The sequence below is a fragment of the Bufo bufo genome, chromosome 7 (genome assembly GCF_905171765.1).
Source record: "Bufo bufo chromosome 7, aBufBuf1.1, whole genome shotgun sequence".
Lineage (NCBI taxonomy): Eukaryota > Metazoa > Chordata > Amphibia > Anura > Bufonidae > Bufo > Bufo bufo.
In genome coordinates this window covers 28,573,887-28,597,106 of record NC_053395.1, presented here as the reverse complement: position 1 = coordinate 28,597,106, position 23,220 = coordinate 28,573,887, and the positions used below count along the sequence as shown (strand labels likewise).

At 47.7% G+C, this 23,220-nt stretch overlaps 1 protein-coding gene across 2 annotated transcripts; it reads right to left on the bottom strand.

Moving 5' to 3' along the window:
• Window positions 1-3,028: 3,028 nt before the first annotated feature.
• RAB40C (RAB40C, member RAS oncogene family) lies at window positions 3,029-21,187 on the bottom strand. 2 transcript variants are annotated; one of them, XM_040440467.1, is made up of 7 exons: window positions 21,015-21,187; window positions 15,574-15,895; window positions 9,010-9,070; window positions 8,584-8,644; window positions 8,332-8,409; window positions 6,704-6,926; window positions 3,029-6,573 (listed from the first exon to the last, which is right to left on the bottom strand). In XM_040440467.1, the coding sequence occupies exons 2-7, from the start codon at window positions 15,713-15,715 to the stop codon at window positions 6,278-6,280; spliced, it is 861 nt and encodes a 286-aa protein (XP_040296401.1). In that variant the 5' UTR covers window positions 15,716-15,895; window positions 21,015-21,187; the 3' UTR covers window positions 3,029-6,277. The 2 variants fall into 2 exon arrangements, with proteins under 2 accessions (XP_040296401.1, XP_040296402.1); XM_040440468.1 differs by lacking the exon at window positions 21,015-21,187 and adding an exon at window positions 16,037-16,105.
• Between the last annotated feature and the right edge of the window lie 2,033 nt (window positions 21,188-23,220).

Here is a 23,220-nt window from a genome sequence, read left to right as displayed (position 1 = left end):
TTTGCAATGAAGAAACGTCACAAACGCCAGCTTTATTTTACACAGGGATTTTAATTTATTTAGAAAAAAAATATATATATTTCATGTTTTCACAGTTGGATAGTTCAGCCCTAAACCATAGGTGGGCGCAGAGCAGGAACGCTAGAATGGCATGGAGCAGCCGCAACCAAAGATTGCTGGAAGAAGCAAGAACAGTCCCCCCTCAAATTGTGTTTCCAAACCCTCATTACGAATATTCTACCCGAGCTATAGACTGGGCAGTGTGCAATATGAAGGCTCCCTGGCAGTTCTCGCACTACATGTCTCAGCATTCCCTCCCAGACTGCGGATATGTAGATGCGCATCAACTGAAGAGGAACAGGTTGCCAGAGTCTGATATGAACGATGCACAGATCTCCTCGCGCATCAAACGCTAGGAGATCAAGGAGAACTAATCCAGGGAGACAAGTCGGAGGATGGCATGCCAGCTCATACGCCGCAGCGCAACCCAACATCTATAGCTTCTGATAGCAGACACACATATGGATGCAAATGCACGGTATCTGGAGATGTGTGACAAAGCAGCGCCAGGGAATTCTCTGGACCTCCCATCCCGAAATGGCTGATAACAGTGAATAATAGAGTACATTACAATGAACAGCAAGTGCAGGTAAGGTAGGTGTACTGTCGCTTTAACAGCAGGACATTCACCTTTGTAGACCCCTTCCACATAGCGTCCCCCTTTTAATCTCTTACACAGTGAGGGGGACTGCTGCTACCAGGTAATATGGTAGAAGGCGACCTCAAATTAATGAAATGAATCAATCAAGAACAGACGCGAAGTGGTGTGCACGATGTCGGGACAGGATGGACAAATGCAACAAAGAAACAGAGGCTGAGATTCCATGAGGCGGCCGAAACCCTCCAATGGCCGCACAGATTTGACAGGTTACACCTCAGTCAGGGTGCAGCTAAACGTGCGACACAAAAAGGTACGGCGATGGTGACATTTCCTCTAATGTATTTCAATGGTGTCGCAATGGATGGCTTTTTTGCAGTAGGTCGCATTGTGACACTACTGAAATACATTATATGAAATGTCACTGTACCCTTAAAACGGCAAACTGTGTGGCCATTTCGCCACTGCGGGTGGGAGGGATGCGACAAGTGTAAACCCAGCCTTAAGGTAGATTATGTAGGGTGGGCGACTTTACACCAAGCCGCTAGTGTTTCCAATTTCACTCGGGTGCATCTGCAAAACTGTTATCTGCCATGTTTTTTCCAATGAGATACAAACCAATTGAAGGGGTTTTCTGGGACTCAAATGTTGATGACCTATCCTCATCGCTGGGGGGGTATGACTCTTGGCACCCCCACCGATCCGCTGTTTGAAGGGGGGTCTCTTCATAGAAAACCAACATAGTGCTGTATATCGCATAGTGGCTGTGCTTGGCGTCGCAGCTCAACCCCATTCACTTTAAAGGCCAGGTGATTGAAGAACGTGACTTCACAGGCTGAGTAAGAGGCCACGGAGCTCACCCAGGTACCCTGGCACCCACCAACAGCTGACCGATGAAAGTGCCAGGACCTGGAGCCCCAACAATCAACTATTGATGACCTATCTTGAGGATAGGTCATCAATAGGCTTGAGCAAATCGCGTTCCTATTGCTCTATCCGAACCAGTTTCGTTTAGAATATCTACTCGATAGTGCGCCAAAACGTATGGGCTCCGCTGAGGCCTGGTGAATCTTGTTGCAAATAACGCACGACTTCCTTTGTCTCGCGTCTATGAAGTTACACTTCGTTTATGTGCACATAAATTATTTAAATTACCATTTCAAAATCTTATTAACGAAGCAGAGTTCAGGTATGGATTTTTGAGCAGCGATTTATGTGCATAAATGAAGTGTAACGTTATAGACGCGAGATGAAGCAAGTTTCGTGTAATTTGCAGCAAGATTTTCCAGCCCATACATTTTAGCGCACTATAGAGGAGATATAGTAAATGAAGAAGGTTTCAAACAAATCGGGTCCGGATAGAGCAATCCGAACACCATTCGCTCAACACTAGTCATCAATATCTAAATCCTGGAATACCCCTTTAAGTGGTTTCCAAAATAGGAGACATCAAGGTGTCCTTAAAGGGAAAGTTGCTTTAAACACCCAGGACCTTTCACACTGATCACACGTTTAAAGTGCTGTTTTGTAAGACTTCCTAATGTGGCTCCCAAGGTCGGCAACTCAGGTTACCACAGTGAAGGACGTGGTGGTATCTGTGTTTGCCATTCTTGTTGTACAATAGAGATATGAATGTATGCTGCCAGTCTGTGGAGCTGGGTACACTGGCACAACCCCACATACTCTGCCGCAGCTCTCAAGAACAGCTCTATCTATGGCAACAACCCAACAGAATGCAGGTTTGCAGTTTTCTTTTACCCGTCGTATCCTACGCATGTCTGGGATAAGCAGCTCCAAGAAGTGTCTGGCAGCTGCTTATCTCTCCTATGTCAAGAATATACCTGTCCAGCAGAGCCAGACTGTTATGGAGGAGTAGAGGAGGATAGCTGTTGGCTGATAGACATAAAATAGGAAAAATAATAAAATCTCATGGTGTGGAATGTATGGTCTGAATACACATATATGTTATATGGAACATACCAAAAACATTTTATAGCATATGTACAAAGCCAAGTGTCTTAAAGAGCAATTCCAGTCTGGCAGCAAAATATAGGACTCGGGGCCTGCTGGGAGTTGTAGTGTGGCAGCGGCTGGAGAGCAGCCGGCTGCAAAAATAGAAAGAACTGACTTAGTCACTTTCTCTGCCCACAGCAATCAATTTGTTATCCGATTGGTTGACATTGGAAACAATGGCACCTTTCCTTAGACTCTTTCTTAGGCCCTCTGAGTAGATTTAAAGGAGCTGTCCAGGATTACAAAAACATGGCGGCACCCAGTTTGCAATTTCTTCATAGGTTCCCTGGCCAAATAACAGAGGAACGGCACAGTGTGAAATCCTGGAATAGTTCTTTAGAAATACAAGTTTTTATTAAAACAGTCAGTGCTAACCAGTTCTACAGGTTGTTTGTGGTATTGCAACCGCATTAACTCCAATGGAGCAGCGCCTCCCCATGGGTAGGTGCAGCGCTGATTTTGTAACAAAGCAGCCATGTTTTTTAAATCCTGGACAACCCCTTTAAAAGGTGTATTCTAGTACTAAATTATAAGCAATCCTCTGGACAGGAACGGCTAAATAGGTGCGGGTCTCACTGCTGGGACTCCCACCGATGCTAGAAAAGAGGTCCCATGTACCCCGTTTGAATGAACTGGCAGGTGACCATGCAAACGCCATGGAACTGACGAAGACAGCCGAGCACAGCGCTCTGCGACCCTCAAAGACTTTGAATGGGGCAGCAGCGCACACATACTCAAGAAACAGGACCCCCATTCTGGTGATCTGCAGGGGCCCCAGCAGTCAGACCTTCTTCAATCAAGCAGTTATCACCTCTTTAGTAGATTGGTGATAATTTGTAATCACTGGAATACTCCTTTACACTCACTGGGGTTGCCCTTTAAATTCCAACACCACCTAATAAAACAATGAAGCTGGAGCCAAATACGTTGGATTAGCCCAGAGAGGTTACCAATTCCTATAAAAATTCTCGTGCCTTACAAGATGGCTGCCTACGGGCGCTTGGTGCGTACTGGCTCTCTCTGAAAACTTATTCTTCAAGAATCCATCACTGACTGCGCTTTCATTCTCGCCCTGAGTCAAAGAAAGAAAAGGGTTAATACACCCAGAATCCTTTTCCACTGATAAACATTTTGGTTTATAAAAAGGACTGTACACGGGTTTTGGGGAGAACCATGGAAGATATGGTGCTAGTATTGGGGGTGACTGACTGGGGGTGGGGAGCAGTGAATTATATAGCCGGCTGATGCCCGATTTCTCAGCAATATGGCTGGCATTCTGCAGGAAGTCTCGCTTTTGCCAGCAGCTTGCTTCATAGACAGGCAACAGGGGCACTAAAGAAGTCAATGGACAGGAGGAACGTGTGAATGTGCGACCATCGTGTGACTTCCAATGCTATACACTGTGATCCGTCCAAAGTCACCGACTACCCTAAGACATGGCTGCCTACTCTGTAATCTGACCCCTTACAGTGAATTATCGGAAGATTTTGATCCTTTACATTTGAGGGAGAAAAGAAAATTCAATTTACTGCGTGTATCCCACCTCAGGTTATGAATTCTTGCTCGTTGATAAAAGGAAAATCAAGGACCGGACCCGATATAAGGACCTGATTACAGGATTTAAAGGGGATGTTCCATCTGGGACATTAATGGCTCATCCACTAGGATATGCCATCGAAGTCCGATAGGTGTGGGTCTCAGAGGTGGCACCCACACCTATCTCTAAAATGGGCCCCCAAAAGTGAAGGACAGCACACTGCGCATGTGCGGCATGCTCTCTATTAATTTCTATGGGAAGCATGCGTGGATATTTTTTGGAAGTACCATAGGAATGGATGGAGCGTGCACTGCAAAAGCGTGGCCATCGCTTATGGGACTGCTGGAAACAATGCTTGGCTTTTTTCGGAACTGCATAGATATGAATGGAGGACAACTGCGCATGCACAGCTGCTCTCCGCTCGCTTCAGGGGTCCCGTTTTTGAGACAGGTGCAGGTCCCACACTTATCTGACATTGGCGGCATATCGCTAGGATAAACCACCAAGGTCCAAGATGAGAGAACCCCTTTAAAAAGGGAAGCCGTCATCTAATCTGAGGTCACTAGATCACCAGTATGCTGGTGTGCATCTGCCCATATCAAACCCACCCATCTGTCCCTGCAAAGTATAGTACACAGAGCTAATTTAACAGGGGAAGGGTCCAGGACTCCTCTCCAGCAGCATCGGGCGCATGCACATTGCATCTCCAGCAGCACTGGACACATGCGCATACACATTGAAGCAAAGTGTACTATACTTGGACTCACTGCGAATGCGCCCAATACTGTAGGAGAAGAGTCCCGGTCTCCTCTCCTGGTAAATCACATCCTCATTTACTATACTTTGCAGGGATGTATAGGTATGCTATAGGCAGGTTCGGGACATTAAACCCCAGAGGCATAATGGCATGCCAGTGGTTTAATGGCCCCAAACCAGGGGACAAACGCTTTAAAAGAGAACTGGTTAGCACTGACTGTTTTAATAAAAACTTGTATTTCTAAAGAACTATTCCAGGATTTCACACTGTGCCGTTCCTCTGTTATTTGGCCAGGGAACCTATGAAGAAATTGCAAACTGGGTGTTGCCATTCCCTATGTCAAAGGTGTGTGTCCCTACAGTCCTAGCTCTGATTGCACCCCACTGACAAAGGAATGGCAACAATCAGTTGGCAATCTAGTAACACAATTCCAGGAGGAATAACCAAGGAACAGCGGCACACAGAGTTGATGCTCTAATACTGTTATCTGAAGGAGAAGACAAGTACTTACTAACATAGAAGGTGAGTGGACAGATCCTTGTTAAGGTCAGCCGCAATGTCAACATTCACACGAACCCCTGAACTATACCTCCGTCATGTCCAAATGTGCTAGCCCCAAAATCAACAGGTGCCTGTCCAACCTGGTGGTCTTCATCCAAAACTGCTGAGGTAGAATTATTTTTTTTAAGTCCCACAGACAGGTACAGAGGGGCCAAGCTGCCATTTTGGGCTCTGACGGCGGCCGTGTTGTGCATATAAAAGGGAAGCTATGACTTGACTAAAAGGTGACAGACGCTCCAAAGTACTATATACAGGCACCCCTGATAACATCGAGTCTTTAACCCTACATGACTGGTCACTGCGGAATACCCTGGTCTATGAAATATGCCCCTATGTTTGCCCCTGCCACAAGGGGGCGTAAAAACATTATTTACAGCATGATACAGAAGCGTCGTATGATCAGGCGTTACATTTATAAAAAAAAAAGTGAGGCGTCAGTTATTATATACTCTTATAAATAAAGGTAAAGAGGGGTCCTTTAGCACAGTGCACGCTCTGCCGCTCTCGGGGATGTGGAAGGGAGGAACGTCCATCATGCAGTGTTTTAACCCTTGTAAAAAAAAAAAAAATTGCATGGGTTGGGTGGTGACTGCGTAACGTGTCAATGACCTTTTCTAGGGTCATCGCCTGCCAACACCTCAAAAGGTCACCGTGCCAACTGCGGACTCTCCCGGCCAGATCACATGGCTCTTCACTGACCGTGTAGGGTTTATTGCCAATAGCAGCCTCCGGTTATCCACATCCCCCCCGGCTAGGAAATCTTACAGTTGCTTTTTGAGCAGTTCTGAGGGGGGCTCTGCGGCGGCCGAATAGACTTTGACCGTTTAAGGCTGTTGCCTTTGCTTCCCCCGCCACTGCCGGCGGCTCCGCCACTGCTGCCGGCTACAGAGTAGGATCGTCCATGCATCATCACAGCATTCATTCCGTTGGCCATTGAAAAGGATTTGAGGTGGCTCTTGATGGCCACTGGAAGAGGGAGCTTATCGATGAGATGTACGGGGGTGCAGGAGACAATAGCCCGGCAACACAAATCTTGCAAGCTGAACACTAAGGGAAGAAAAAGAAAGACAAATAAGTTACCTTCCATGGAGAGACATTCAGAGTTTGACCCACCTTACACCCTTAGTCACTTCCGTGTTCTAAGACATTTCCAGAACCTTCCCCAGGTAGCACTCACCCCTGTTCGGTCTCCAGATCTTCTCCATTCCATGCCTCATCAGCACTATCCGGGACAATTCAGTGAAGGACTCCGTCACGTTGAAGTTACAGAGTGGGCTGACCTCAAAAAACGTCATTCCGTTCTTCTCCGCGTAGGCCCGGGCCTGCTCAGTCGGTACTTGCCTTTTAAAGGCCAAGTGGAGTCTGTTCCCCACCAATATACGGGGCACACCTGGGGCATGCTGAGAGACAGAAGATGGACTTTAGATTTGCAAACAGCTGATAAACTGATTGAGTGCACATGTATATTTCAGTGGAGAGAGGGGAAGCCGTATCTGCCATGATATCATACAACTGAAATCCATCATGCCCAATTTTTCCAACCCTGTCCCATGACATCTGCCATCAGTTGACAGTTGGGAGGCCCCCGTACAAATGAGAAGTGCACTAAGCCAACTTTTATTGCAAGTGTAGGGTCTGCTATACTGTTATTTGTACAATTATCTAATGGGTCCTGTAAGGAAATTTCAAGGTGGTCGATTCATTTTCATGGTCTAAGGGTACTTTCACACTTGCGGCAGGACGGATCCGACAGGCTGTTCACCATGTCTGATCCGTCCTGCGGCTATTTCGCCGTGCCGCCGCTCCGTCCCCATTGACTATAATGGGGACGGGGGCGGAGCTCCGACGCAGCACGGCGAAAGGGCGCCGGACTAAAATTACTGCATGTCAGGCTTTTTAGTCCGGCGGCTTTCGCCGTGCTGCGCCGGAGCTCCGCCCCGTCCCCATTATAGTCAATGGGGACAGAGCGGCGGTCCGGCGAAATAGTCGCAGGACGGATCCGACATGGTGAACAGCATGTCGGATCCGTCCTGCTGCAAGTGTGAAAGTAGCCTAACCCCCAAAAGTTACCAAAGATCGCATACCAATGGCTGATCTTAAAGGGGTTCTCTCACTTCAGCAAATAGCATTTATTATGTAGAGAAAGTTAATACAAGGCACTAATGTATTGTGATCCATAGTAACGACCACCCTGCAATCCAGCAGCAGTGGTCGTGCTTGTACACTAGAGGAAAAAGCAGCAGCCTATGCGTACTCCCGCAGCCTCGGGCACCAGAGAGGTTGGCGCTTTTTCCTATATAGTGTGCAAGCACGACCACTGCTGCTGGATTCAAGGGTGGTCGTAACCATGGAAATGAGCAGTGTATAATGTGATGGAAAAATGAATCCAGCCAGCAAAGGAGGCAATATGGACAATCACAATACATTAGTAAGTGCCTTGTATTCAACTACTCTTCATGATCAATGCCATTTGCTGAAGTGAGACAACCCCTTTAAGGATTTCTCAGAATTGGCCATCAGTGTTAAAATCTGAAAATCCCCTCCTAGGTTCATTCACTTCTATGGGACCGCAGAATACAGCACTCCGCTATCTACACCAGTCCCATGGAAGCGATAGTGTGGTGGTAACATATGTGCTTCATTCACAGAGAGGACCCAGGGATCCCCTTTCTCACACTCAGTGGGGGTCCCAGTGGTGAGACCCCAGTGATTATACAAATATCACCTGTCCTGTGGATAGGTCACAAATGTTGTTCAAGGGCCAATCCCTTTCATTTGCACAAAATATTCACCACTCCTGTGTACCTCATCGATCTCTTTGATCCATCGGTCTATTCCATCGAAGGACCACCGATTGGTGATATCATAAACCAAGAGGATACCCTGCAATAGGAGAGAGAAAGCAGATGTCAGACGTGAAGCATGCCCACAAACATTTCTAGAAGGATAGGTAAAAACCCTGAGGCAACTATGACATAGCAAACGTCTCATCGTTCGAATGTCATATGATCAACTCTCTGCGCCTTGTCCGGACATGAAGAGTGAGGAGATTATTACCTGAGCTCCTCTGGAGTAAGAACGAAAGATGGTGCAAAACCTTCCCTGGCCAGAAGTGTCCCTGTAAAGAAAATCACAGGAGGTCAACAAAGAAGAGACGCATCTCTGTCATCCATACAATACAATTAGCTTCAGGACATTGATAGCCTATCCTCAATATCAGATCGGTGCGGGTTCGACTCTCTGAAGGAGGTGCGGTGCTCATACGATAGCGGCAGTGCAGTGTAAACCGAGAAAAGACTGTAGCACAAACACCACAGCCCATTCAGAAAGCGGATCATCATGGGTGTCGAGGGTTAGATCGAATGCTGATGGCCTACCCTGAGGATAGACCCTCAATATCCTGAACCTGGAAAACCTCTAATGAATATTTTTACGCTGTCGAATTTCAAGGTTTTTACATCTTGAACGGATTTCCTCTCTTACCACAGCTCAAGCTTCACCCGCCGGCCATCTAGGAGGATGGTAGTAGTTTTGTAGTCAATACCTGAAATGCAAAAAGATAAAGACGTTATGGAAGATTCTTTGCAGACATGTATTCATTCTATTAAAAAACATAAACGGCGGTGCTAGCTAGAAAAAGGCTCTGCCTCTCTTCACTCTGAAACAGCGCCACTCCATGGGCTGTATCTGGTATTGCAGCATTCAAATGAATGGGGCTAAGCTGCAATACCAGACACAGTCCAAGGACATGAGTGCAACCGTTCCTTAAAGGGGTTGTCTCATCTGAGACAATGGCGGCATATCGCTACGATATACAAGTGCGGATCCCTCCAATCTCCAGGACAGGATCCCTCCAATGAGCAGAGAGCATACATTCTGGCTCGGCTATCTCCGGCAGTGCTATATAAGTGAAGTGCTGGCCGCACTTGCACGGTGCACTCACCATTTGTTTCCACGGACTTCCGAAAATAGCCCAACGTGGCTACTTTTAGAACTTCCATAAGCACACAGCGCACGTGCGGCTCCTCTCCTTCACTTTCGGGGGCCCGTTCTGGAGATTGGTGCGTGTCCAAGATCCTAGCGTAATGCCCCAGAGGAGACAGCCCCTTTAATGGAAAAATAAAAAAGGAGACCCTTTTTTCTAGACCCCCCCCCCTCCCCAAATAAAAAAACAGGAAGAAGGGTATAAATGCACAAAGTAGCACAAAATGCTAATTTAAAGGGGCACAATATTAGAGTAAAATGACCTCCTACCCTTTTAGGTAGGGCCTGGATGTGGAGGCATTCAGTGCAATCTACGAGGCCCAAGAACTCTGTCACGCTCCAGGCATCCCTATAAATCATGCATCCGGCCCGCCGCCACCTCCGTCTTCAGCAGCTCTCAGCTCTTTGTCAGAATTACTTACCATCTTATATGTAAATTATTGATAAACCAAATCTTAATGCTGAAGGGGTCGCTCCCCGCTGTTAATAAATGTTGGCCTCTCCGGCCGGCCGGCGTGCGGTTGCGGTTTGCTTCCCTACAATATGGTCGCCATCAATTATTTAAAGGGAACAAACCGTTCAGGGAGCTGCCGGGTCGACGTTACATAATAACCTGAAACAAAGGTCGATGGAGGCGACTGCGCTTGTAACGTACGTGCCGCAGGAGAGTTTCTTTCATCCTGAATGACATACAAGAATGAAGAAAGGCTACATTCAACCTCTGTCTTAACCTTGTGCCCTCAAGGGACCTCACAAAATGAGTACCCCATCTAGTGTCTCTAGCCGGGAAGTGTGGACCGAGTAAGAAGGGACTGCTACCATGGACTACTTTCCAGCTCAGCTCGTTGAGGGGGGTCATTTTTTTTGTGGGTTCAACTGTACACAACCTCAATAGAGCACTGCACAGACATTACAAACGAAAAGTGTGCAGTCCCTTTAAGAGGAGCGGGTAGGTCTGCAGTGCACAGAACCTCAGGACAAGGCATTTATCTCTAAAAGGAGAGGAAGCGCTCGACATATGCTGCTGGTTTATGGCTAAAGTGGCACCTAAAGACGTCCGTATAACCCGGGAGGTACCTTTTCTTTTGACACTAGTGCACAATGAACGATCTCGAGAACAACCACCGTGCAGGTTTATTACGGAAGGAGATGGCGCCTAAGAGATTCAGAGAACTGGTCACTGTCCAAACACGTAGCATCCATATGACCGTCACGTCAGGTGTTGGCTAACGAGGAGCCGTCCCCTCCCCTGACATGTCCGTTTTAGGGACTACTTGCATTCCCCATGTAATGACAATTCTGGAGCATGGTTTCATATAGCCATGTTCAGACATCCCAACCTGCAAAAACTCATTTCAGGGAGGTTTTCTTTTTTTTCTTTCACAAACTTTTTATTACATTTTCCAGACATATGCAGTATCCGCACACTGAATTTAACACTGGGGTAAATAATATAATTAAAATGGAGGGTTAAATGTGTAAATGTATTTAAAAAAAAAAAAAATACATCTCTCAATAGTTCTATAGCTACTGAATGAGACAGAAGAAGGGATGCCTTTAACATATATATCTCCTTGAGAAGCCAATTTGACCCTAAAGGGTTAATTCAACCTGTAATCTAAACTCTCTGTCATCTGTCACTTCTCTTATCTCTCTGCTCTGCTATCAGTGAACCTTTCTTTCACATGAGGGTGTCAGGGAGCCGCTAGATAGCGGGAGACTCCCTGAACCTCCGGGAGATGTTGCCCCAATCCTCTATTATTCCTACTAGAAATTTGTGAATAAAATCGCCAGCTCAGGTCATCAGTATCTGATAGTTGGGGGTCCGACAACTTGGACCCCCGCCATTTTCCGTGGCCGTGTGACAACACGTTCATTGGGAGTTAATGTGGCCGAGCTCCGATGCTAAGCACAGCCACTATAAAATGTATGGTGCTGTTCTTGATGAGCAGAGAGAAGGCCGCGGCGCTACTGCGCCTTCTCAAACTGCTGATCAGTGGGGGTCCTGGGTGTCAGACAAGAGGATAGGTCATCAAAAAAAATAATAATCTTGGAAAGCACTTTTAAGGTCCATCTGGGTGTTACCAGTTGTCCAACACTAACCAATCAGTGCTTCCAACGTTAGACTGTGCAGGGACAGTTCCCACGCCAACTAGTAACACCCAGCTGGAAGTTTACTGCAAACTGCTAGCAATTTATTTATAACTTCTAATAGGAATAATAGAGGAATGTCACAACAGAGTCCTAAGAACCGATGCTGTTATTACATGGGGATACAAGTAGTAACTAAAACAGACATGTCAGGTGCTCTTTAAAGGAGTTGCTCACCATTGTGGACGAACCCACAGTGGTAATCATACCTACCTGACCTCTGCCGTTGTGTGCCAGCAGTGATCGCCAGTTCACAGTGTTCGCCCGCCAATAAATGCGATCTGCCATCTTAACTGACAAGTCCGGCAAGGCACAGGCAAGTCCTTACCTGTGCCTGTGCGCGAGCCGGTCTGAAATGAAATCGGAACCGCCTGCTCCCGGAGACCGCATTTCATTTCAGACCGGCTCGCGCACAGGCACAGGTAAGGACTTGCCTGTGCCTCGCCGGACTTGTCAGTTAAGATGGCAGATCGCATGTGAACACTGCGAACTGGCCATCTCTATTTGCCAGCTCTGTAGGTCCCAGGTCTCCCCATCTCAGCATCCAGTATGACAGCTGTTTCCATTCTTTGACGTGGGGAGACCTGTTACCTACAGAGCTAGCGGTGCAGCGTTGGAGATCAGGTAAGTATGATTAGCACCGCGGGTCCGGCCATGCTGGTGGTGGGAGGGATGGTCAGTAGAAAAGGTCCCCACTGGTGAACAGCCCCTTTAAGGTGACCATATACCGTCAATAGCAGTCCGCTGTATACTCTTTTGACGGAAAAAATTGCGCTGCGTGCAAAACTTTTCTGGAAGCCGACAGATCTCACTGTAAGTCAATCAGGTGCCGCTAGTGTTGGTCAGAACAGATCCGCCACAGCACTGCCGCTTCTGCCAGAAACTAAAGCCTCAACTCTGATGTGAACAGAGCCTAAGAAAGTATTGAGCACAGCTCTATGTAGGAAGCGTCTGTTCATCTACATAGTGTGGAAAAATTTTAATGGCCCTGAATTCACCACCATCCCCACCCTCCGCGTCTTATGATCCATTTTCCGCACCGCTCTGCTCTCCAAGTCATTTCCCAGAAGCCATTAAAAGGTAGAACCAACATTGCCAATCATGCAAATGGCTTTTCCTGCAGAGCCCTGTGAGTAATACTATCCTCCAAATAACAGGGGAAAGAAGAGCTCTCAGCCCATGGAAAACTTGGCTGCGGAGCAAAACAGTTCATTAACCGTTTGCGTCCCGAAACGGACACAATCTATTCCTATGGACGGCGGCTTCTGGTACCTGCGGTGTCCAGGGGATTTAGAGAGAATTCCGGGAAGGCCCGCGTGACTAATAGAAAGGCGACTGCCTCTTCCTATTTTTAACAACCTGCAATCTGTGTATTTTTATACCTGCGTGCGCAGCGGGTTGCTATTGTCAGGTACACGCCATGGGGTGTGATCCAACCTGGCGAACAAATGATGTGCGGGCTCGTGACTGCATTGGAAAGAAAAAAAAAAAAAAGCTGACCTGACTCATGTCCCTGGGGGAACCTCATCTGAGCTTAGAAAAATACTAAAAAGGGCGGAGAGGGGTTGCACTTTTGGAAATAAACATGAACCATGAGAAAGTTTCTGAGAATTAAAGGCATATTACGAACTTGGAAATTGGGGGCATATCGCTAGCATATCCCCCCCCCCCCCCCACTGTCTGCTGGGCGAGGGTCCCACCTCTAGGTCCGGCACCCATACTTAGAACAGAGCCCGCAAAGTGCCGCTGGCTCGGCTATTTCTTTAAGCCCCATAGAAGTGAATGGAGCGGTGGCTGCGCTTGTGAAGTGCACTTCCCATTAATTTACATAGGACTTCTGAAAATAACCGAGCGCACCGCTCAGCTATTTTCAGCAGTCCAATAAAAATGAATGGAGGGCGGCAGCGCATGGCACTTTGCGGGCTCCGTTTTACGTATAGGCACGGGTCCCAGAGCAGGGAGGACATTTGAGTCATATCCTAGCGATATGCCCCCAATGTCCAAGATGGGAATACCCCTTTAAATTCAAAAATGGGAAGCGCATATCCTAGACCTAGGGATGGTATAGCAGAGGGCAAGCTACTCGTTGGCAGCGACTGTGTGGTCGTAGCTAGCACTGCAATTCATATATCACTACCAATGAAGTGGCTGCAGCCTGCCCAACTTTGCTTTAATTAAAGGGGTCGTCCGGAATGAAGTAAACATTGCTCATCAGCATTCCTGTCCATAAGATGTGTGTGGTATTGTAGCCCGGCCTCATTCATTTCAATGGAGATGCGCTGCGATACCAGACGCAGCCAATGGACAGGTGTGGCCATGTTTTCCAATCCTGGACAACCCCTTTAAAACTGTACTCAATACCCACATTCTCTGTGGCCACGTCGTCCCACCGTAAGAACAAGAATAGCGCCAGAGATCCAGATTGCTGCCATCATGTTGTGACATGTAGCTGTGGCACCACAGGTAAGGTGCGCACGCTGCATTATAAACCATGGTGGATGGCACATTATATACCCCTGGGGTAATTTGTAAGTAACTAGCAGGTTCTGAAACTTGCCCCTTGATTACAGACATACGTGCTGATGCAATGCTTGCATGTGTAAAATGCTGCCTGCGAGACAGTAATTCAGGCGTGAGCATGGCACTGGCGAGGGCACAGATTTCTGGGAAGCTGGACCCAAGAAAAAAATTAAATTAAATAAATACATGAAGGGCAGATCTCTCCAGGATCTTGCACTTCACCTAACCACAAACCGTTAGTCCAGGTGCAATCGCTGCTTTGCATGTGAATACCGCAGACCTCTGCTAATGCCCAAAATGCGTAAGTGCATCCTCATGTCAGGAACGCTCCAGCATCATGGGAGGAAAGACTTCCCCACAGAATACACGTTCAGCCGAGTGTATGGGGTAGCTGGAAGAGATCGCCGTCGGCCAAATGACTGCTCATGGTTCTCCAAGGTTATAGAAATAAAGCTAGTTGAAATGAGAATTGCATGGGCTCATGCTACACAGCCCGGCCCTACGGAAACAAGTTTGCTGGTGGGATTGTCCTTCCGAGCGATCCTGTGGCTGATCGATATCTTATGCGTGCGGCCGGCTTTCTACAACGCAGACTTGGGTCATTTTAACGAAAGCTACGACGGGCTCGCAGAGTGTAATTAGGACACGAGCCCTGGATGGGGCGAGCATTGTGGAGCTAAAAGGCCGTCTCGGAATGACAAAAGGCATGAATAAACAAAAAGGGACAATTAGTCACAAGCGGTGACTACACGTCTGAGGGCATTCAGTGGAGGCTGAAGAACTGGTTTCAGCGGAGGCTGGGTCTGAAAACCTCAGCGACCAAAGGCACAAAAAGAGCCTCAAAACAGGGAAATTATTTCTGGGCCGTAAGTGGAAAATGGACTGAATATTTCAATTTTAAATACATATTTAAATTATATATATATTTTTTTAATACCTGATGAGTCCCACGGGCTAAATTAATCAGCGGGAAGGGAAATGGTGTCAGCCCCAATATTTCCACTTACAGAGGAAAAGTGAGCAAATATCACAAATTCAGCACTGCTTATCTTGGGGTAAAAAAATAAAAAAACGGACAGCAATGCTCCAGCCGCTCACACTCCTTTGGTCTAGGGATTGGTAATATGCTATCGCTGAAAAAAACCTTTAATTCTACGACAAAGACTGAGGACACCCATCCACATTGCGCTCAGTACCCACGGCCGCATTCTGAGCCAAGGACCCTTGTGACAGGATCCGATCAGCTTGGTGCCGCAAAACTGACAACAATCTGGTGCTATGTAGGAACCGAATATTCCAGTGCAGAAAACAAGCGCCTTCTTTGTTCATTGGGGGTCCCTGCATTAGACAGCAAATAACGACATATCCGAATTAAAATCTGTGGACCCTTACCGTTACTATAGGAATAAGGGGACTCCGATGCTCCGTCCTGCAGGCTCTCCAAGATCTCTCCCTTTCCGACATCGCTGTCTCCCACCAGCAGGAATTTTAGGAGGTAGTCGTAGCTCTTCACAGGGCTGCCCTGAGTGCCCATCCTCGCCCCCTCCCCTCAGGAGGCAAACGGCATGTCCAAGTCTTCCGAAGGGTCAGCTGCTCGGTCCTGCCCGCCGCGGCCGTCCGGGAAAGGTTTCTACAGCCTGCAGATGGGACAGTGCGCACTTCGCTGCTGCCTCTTGGAAGTATTCCTGAGAGACGGGGCGGGGAAGGAAGAATCCTGGAAAACAGAAGACAGAAACTTTCACCAAATCGCTAAAATCCAGAAGTCCACGAACGCACTAAGTGACATAACGGTTCGGACCCCCGCCACATCTCACACCTCTCCCGGCGTCAGTAATGGCTCCGTACATGCATTTACCAATTGTATCACAGCTAGCAGAACCTTTGACTGTCGGATAATTGTTCCCTTGCCCGTCCTCATCCCCCCCCCCCCCCCCCCCGTTATAAAGCATAAAAGACTATTCTTCCCATCGGCTGGCATAATGATGAAGCGAGAGGTGTCGACGCTTCCTCCAATGGAGGACTCGCAGGGCCGCGGCCACTCCTTGGCAGGGGAGAGGATTACAGGGCTATTTGCATGTAGAGCAAAACACAGGCAGATGGCTCCGCATCTTAACCCTCGCATAACTGCAGCGATCGGTACAAAGCCATGCAGCACGACCCTCTCCAGCACGGACGGAGTTAACCCATTAACAGCACAGAAGAAAGGGGGTAAAAAAAAAATAATAAAGCAGGCAGTAAGCTTTCAGTGTATTCAAACCCCATAAGACCAGGAGTCAATCGATGGACACTCATTATAATTCATGCCTGTTTTAGTGTATGGAAAAATAAAAAGGGGGGGGGGGGGGGGGTAGTCTTGTGCCTCCTGCTGGCGACATGATCCCCGACCCAAGACAAAGCAAACACCATCACAAAGAACCGGGTCAAAACTAGTAACAAGGCCAATGATACACTAATGCACGTATGTCGGCGGTTATCAGAATTCATGCATTTAACCCCCGCTACTTACTGCTTTTACGCACAGCGGGGAGACCCCAGCATTCCCAGTATCCAAGCCCCCCTCTGTTACAGTCCCATACACAGGTGTAGGTTTACTAATACAAAATCAGCACAGATTTCTGTGCTTTTCCGGCACCACAACCGCATGATTTACGCGCCTTTTTTTGGTGTGGATCTGACGCGGTATTATCGGTGGTCTCCCCCTTCCATTGAAAAGGGTGAAATCCACATAAAGAATTGACAAGCTGTGGATTTCAAAATCTGCACGGAAGAAAAAAAAAGCTAAGTGTACATGAGATTACGCACAGAAAAAACGGGTACTAATCCGCGCCGTGTGCAAGAACCCTAAGACCTCACTCACACGATCGTGGTTTGAGGATCCCAAAACAGACACTGATCCGCAAAATAAGAACGCGGTCCTTGTGAGATCTGAAAATGACTACTCCAGAATAGGACATGTTCTATAATTTGCGGAACAGACATATGGATGTGGACAGCATAGAAATAAATGCAATCCGCAAAAAAAATATAAAAAAAATTACTAAATTTTTTTTAAAATGCGGATCAGACACAGATGCAAAATACGGTCTTGTGCACAAGGACTAATACTGCCTGATAGCTTCTCTGTAAGGCGACTTTCACACTGGCGTTTTGGCTTTCAGTTTGCGAGATCCGTTCAGGGCTCGCACACGCGGTCCAAAACGGATCAGTTTTGCCCTAATGCATTCTGAATGGATAAGGATCCGCTCAGAATCCATCAGTTTGCCTCCGTTCCGTCTCCATTCTGCTTTGGAGGCTGCTTGCATCGTTTTGGTGTCCGTCTGGCGAAACTGAGCCAAACGGATCCGTCCTGGCACAATAAAAAACAGATCCGTCCTACATTGACTTTCAATGGTGTTCAAGACGGATCCGTCTTGGCTATGTTAAAGATAATACAAACGGATCCGTTCGGAACGGATGCAGACGTTTGTATTATCTGAACGGATCCGCCTGTGCATATCCATGACGGATCCGCACCAAACGCAATAGTTAAAGTAGCCTTAGTGACTGGACACCCCCCGTTCTCTGGATCCATGTGGCGGGCATCAGTATCAATTAATACAGCGGGAAATCCCATTAAACACACCTCTCTAATCACTCAGCGCGCTACACAGGCATTTTGTAAGAACACATGTACATCTGCCCACACAAAACCTGCAGAGCCGGTTCCTGAGGTATCTCTGTACTTGATCACTTTCCACGGCAAGCGTGCCGTGACAGCTTAGCAGATCATTATAATGTACAGCACACGATATTCGGTTTATGATAAGTACCCGTGTACTGGTTCTGCTCCTATTATTTCCAGCTGCACATGGACACGCGCGGGAGGCAGCATATGGCGTGTACCGTGCACACAGCAACGTCCCCATGGACAGACGGGCCAGAAGAGAGGATCTGCCAGACAATAGTTTGGGAACAAAGAACCTCCGTAACAGGACAGGACGTTGCGTGTTTTGACATTTCCACATGATGCCACAGACATAAGAAAACGGTCGTGTATCGCGCTGATTTTTAACAGGATGGGGGACAATGTCACCGAAAATATCTAGAATGTACAGATACTGGACTAGAGACATGTCGCTGGATGTAGTCCGACTGAAAACAACCATGGACAATCACACAGATAAGTGGCGCAAGAGGCTCAGGGGCCGCTTATCTCCCTATATATTATGCAATTTTTTAATGACAGAATTTTACTTTGGACTAAAAATATATATTTTTAATTGGTCTTTATAAAAAACAAACAAAAAAACAACAACACAGTTTTTGTCCTACAGAGTTAGGCCTCATGCACACGGCCGTGTGCACCACGCATCACGGATGCGGACCCATTCACTTGAATGGGTACGCAATGCTGGAGATGCAGAACGGAGTCACGGAACGGAACACCGTAAGAACTACGGAGTGCTTCCGTGGTGTTTCTTTCCGTTGTTCCGCACCGCAAATAAATATGACGTCATGTTTTTTTGCGATGCGGACAGACCACGGACCCATTAAAGTTGAACGGGTCCGGCCCGCTGCATGGATGTTGCCCGTGCATTGGGGACCGCAATTGCGGTCCCCAATGCACGGAACGGCCGTGTGCATGAGGCCTTAAAGGGGTCGTCTCATCCGAGATATTGGAGACATATGGCTAAGACATCCCACCTCCGAGACCTGCACCTATCTCCAAAACAGGCTCCCGAAAGAGAAGGAGTGCTATGGGAGTTCTGGAAAAAGCAGAGCAAGCAGAGCTATTTTCACAACTCCCACACAAATAAATGAAGGGAGCCACACATGCGCTGCCGATCTTCGCTAACTAACTGGAGAGAGGTGGGACCAGCACCCACCTGACATTGGTGGCATATCAGATGATACAACCCCTTAAAGTTTCAGCCTACTGGCAGAGTATCTTACTTTCCGTTTCACCCTGAGCCGTCAGGTTGCTGCTCTGATGGCTGGATGTACAGCCCTTATCTCAGAGTCCCCCGCGGCTCATAAACACTCATTTAGGCTGCATTCACACGTCCGTGGAATGGGTCCGCATCCGTTCCGCAGAATCCGGAGCACACTATGTGCTCTCCGCACATGCATTTCCGGAGCGCAGCCCCGATCTTCCGGTCCGCAGCTCCGGAAAAAAAAATAGAACATGTCCTATTCTTGTCTGCAATTGCGGACAAGAATAGACAGTTCTATGGGGGTGCTGGCCGGGTGTATTGCAGATCCGCAATACACTACGGACGTAATTATCAGTGGGATACGGAATTCAGAGATAAGGGCTACACATCCAGCCGTCAGAGCAGCAACCTGACGGCTCAGTGTGAAATGCAAATTAAGATACTCTGCCAATAGGCTGAAAGTTAACCCTGCAGAACAAATACTGTTAAAACGTTTTTAATAACGACCAACTGAGTACTTTTAGCTTGGTAAAAAAAAAAATTGGCCCTGAAGGTGTCCATAGCCTTTACTATGGTCGTGTATGAGGCCTAAAAAAAAGTGGCACAGCTTGATGCCACTACAGTTTCTACACTTTTTTTTCTGACATGCTCGTCAAAAGGGTGGGGCTTAGCAGGAAGAGGGTGGGGTCTAAGATGCACCATTTTGCACCAAACCTTTGGCGCAACTCTGACGTAAAAATCTGTCTCAAAGTGAGCCATTCAATAGTTGGTATAGAGTCAGAGAAAAGGGTCTCTCCCTGCACCCGATCTATCGCCCAGCCTGAGAACCCCTGATAGATCTGGGTCTAGACAGCCGGGCTAAGGTTACCCCATCTATAGGTAAGTCTGGGCCAGTATGCTGCAAGGGGAAGGTTGACTTGGCCACGTTAAAGTGGTTGTCCCATTAAGTGTCTCATTGGCACGGGTCCAACTGCTGGGTCCTCCACTGATCACGAGAACGGGGGCCCGTGCTCTCCTGTTTGAGTGAAGCGACAGACGGGCACGCGAGTCCACCGCTTCATTCAACTCTATCGGACTGTGAAGGATAGCCACGTGCCAGCTCTGGCAGCCCACGGAGCAGCAGCGCACATGCATCACGGGCCCCGTTCTCATGAACAGCGGGGGACCCAGCGGTCAAACCCCCTTCCAGACACTTACCCCTTATCCGGTGGGCACGGGATAATCTGTCCTAAAAGGGACAACCCCCTTTAAGACCCAACATCTTTAACCCTTGTTTTGATGTCAAGGCCTATCAGACTATCCCCGCACACACTGGACATATATGTAACATGGACGGGCAGGGGGAAAACAACGACCGGTGCCATATCCTGGCGTAAAAAGGCAGGCAACGTTACCGTATATACACTTACACTGGGTTGCACAACTTAAAGGGGTTGTCCACAATATCTGTATTGATGACAAGGAGTAACTTTCTCCGGGGTACTTGGAGCTCATTCACTTTAGCACCTGCCATTCCAGTACAATATTTGCCCAAACTGGGCACACACCCGCCGACTGCCCCCGAGGTCTGCAAAGGACAAGCGTAAGAGTCGCCCGCGCCACCCTGCAACTTTATCTTTCCATAGAAGTCAAAGATAAACTTGCTGCTGATGGGTCTGCTGAGGCAAACCTATGTCCTGTTTTTCTTGCCCAGAACCAGTACACGCTGGGAGTGGTAGTTTTACACTAGTGCACAGCAACCTGTTGTGATACTACAACTCCCAGCATGACAAGTCAGGAGGCTGGGAGCTGTAGTGCCACAAGGGCTGGCACTGTTCTCCACTAAAGTGGAAAGATCTCCCTACTGCAGCCAAGCCAGACTGTCCTGGGGTAGGAAACGCAGAGGTGCCGGATGCTGTAGGAAGAACAGGCGGAACTCACCGACTGGGCTCCCAGGCAAGAGGCCCGATACCGGAGACAACACGTAGGCGAGTCTCCGCTGCACCCTCCTCTTCGTAAGTGAACCAGAGTCCGACGCAGCTCCAGAGACAGCCGGGCCCAGCTCACCACCAGTCAAAGCTTCAGCAGCGTTACAATCCGCCTTGTCTGCACGCTGCGCATGCGCCGAGTGACCTCACCAAAGAGATTGCTTTCCCAGCCCGCGGCTCCACCCAGTTAGCAGCCAGGAATTGCCGACAGCGCCACCTATGGGTTGGCAGGAATAAGGACAGCGTCTGTTGAGACCCAGGACAGTCAGAGCAGTGAGTGTGTTTTTATAGGTAAAAACGCATTGCATAGATCCAATGCGTATTTCACCAAAGAAGCCCCATTCACTTCTACGGGGCCAGGGCTGCGTGAAAAACGCAGAATATAGAACACGCTGCGATTGTCACGCAACTCAGAACTGATGCATGGAAAAAAAAAAAAACACTCATGTGCACAAACCCATTGAAATGAATGGGTCAGGATTCAGTGCGGGCGCAACGCGTTCACTTCACGTATCAAACTCACTCGTGTAAAAAGGGCCAAAGAAAACGCAGCAAATGACACAGTGTGAACCTGGCCTAAGGCTATATTTGGTGGTGAGAGGCATAAAAGCGCACTACTATTAGGCCTCTTTCACACGAGCGAGTTTTCCGCGCAGGTGCAATGCGTGACGGGAACGCATAGCACCCGCACTGAATCCTGACCCATTCATTCCAAAGGGTCTGTGTACACGAGCGTTTTTATTTCACGCATCAGTTCTGCGTTGCGTGAAAAACGCGGCGTGTTCTATATTCTGCCTTTTTCACGCAGCCCCGGCCCCATAGAAGTGAATGGGGCTTCAGTTAAAAATCGCATCGCATCCGAAAGCAAGTGCGGATGGAATGCGTTTTTCACTGATGGTTGCTAAGAGATGTTGTGTGTAAACCTTCAGGTTTTTTTTTAGCACGCACGTGAAAAACGCATCAAAACGCATTGCACCTGCGCGGAAAAATTTGACTGAACTTGCTCGCAAAATGGTGCGAGTTTCACTGAACGCATCCGGAGCCGATCCGTCACGCTGGTGTGAAAGAGGCCTTGGAATGGGTTGACACGTAGCTTTTATCTGCCCTTTTGCATTGTTTTGGTGCATTTTTGCAAAAAACAAAACAAAAAAACACACCAATTCCAGATGTTAGCTGAATGGAAATATGAAACACAGGACATACATTTTTCTGTTTTTTATTGCTTCTGGTGTTTATTTTTTTAAATATCTTTATTTAATTGTTTTTTTCTTATTTAGGAGGCTTTTTTATTTTATACTTTATGGCTTCTTTTCAAAAGTGCATATTGATGCAGATGGCATTTTTTATGTAGATTGTAAGCTCTTGCGGGCAGGGTCCCTTTCCCCCTCTGTAGTTTATTGTATCCCCCTCTGGATGTACAGCGCCATGGAATTAACGGCGCTTTCAAATAAATAATACTAATGTCACCTCTATAGGGAAAGACACAAAGAAGAAACCGCTAGACTGGGGGTCATTTATTAGGACTCCCTACACCATTTTCTGGTGGTAAAAAGTCACACTGTCCCCATTTTTGGGGACTTTTTAAAGGCCCACGGGCCTAAACTTAGGCTACTTTCACACTTGCGGCAGAGGATTCCGGCAGACAGTTCCGTCGCCGAAACTGCCTGCCGGATCCGGCAATCCGGGACGCAAACGGATGGCATTTGTCAGACGGATCCATCTGACAAATGCATTGAGATACCGGATCTGTCTCTCCGGTGACATCTGGAAAAACGGATCCGGTATTAATTTGTTTTGCATTTTTAAAGGTCAGACCGGAAAGCCGGATCCATTTTGCCAGAACACTTCAATGTAAATTAATGCCGGATCCGGAACTCCGGCAAGTGTTCAGTATTTTTGGCCGGAGATAAAACTGCAGCATGCTGCGGTATTTTCTCTGGCCAAAAAACGTAAGAAGGACTGAACTGATGCATCCTGAACAGATTGCTCTCCATTCAGAATGCATTAGGATAAAACTGATCAGTTTTTTTTTCCGGTATTGAGCTCCTGCGACGGAACTCAATACCGGAAAACAAAAACGCTAGTGTGAAAAGTACCCTTACGCGCACGCAGTATTTTTTACTCCACCCTCGACATCAGCCCCAGCAAATTTACTAACA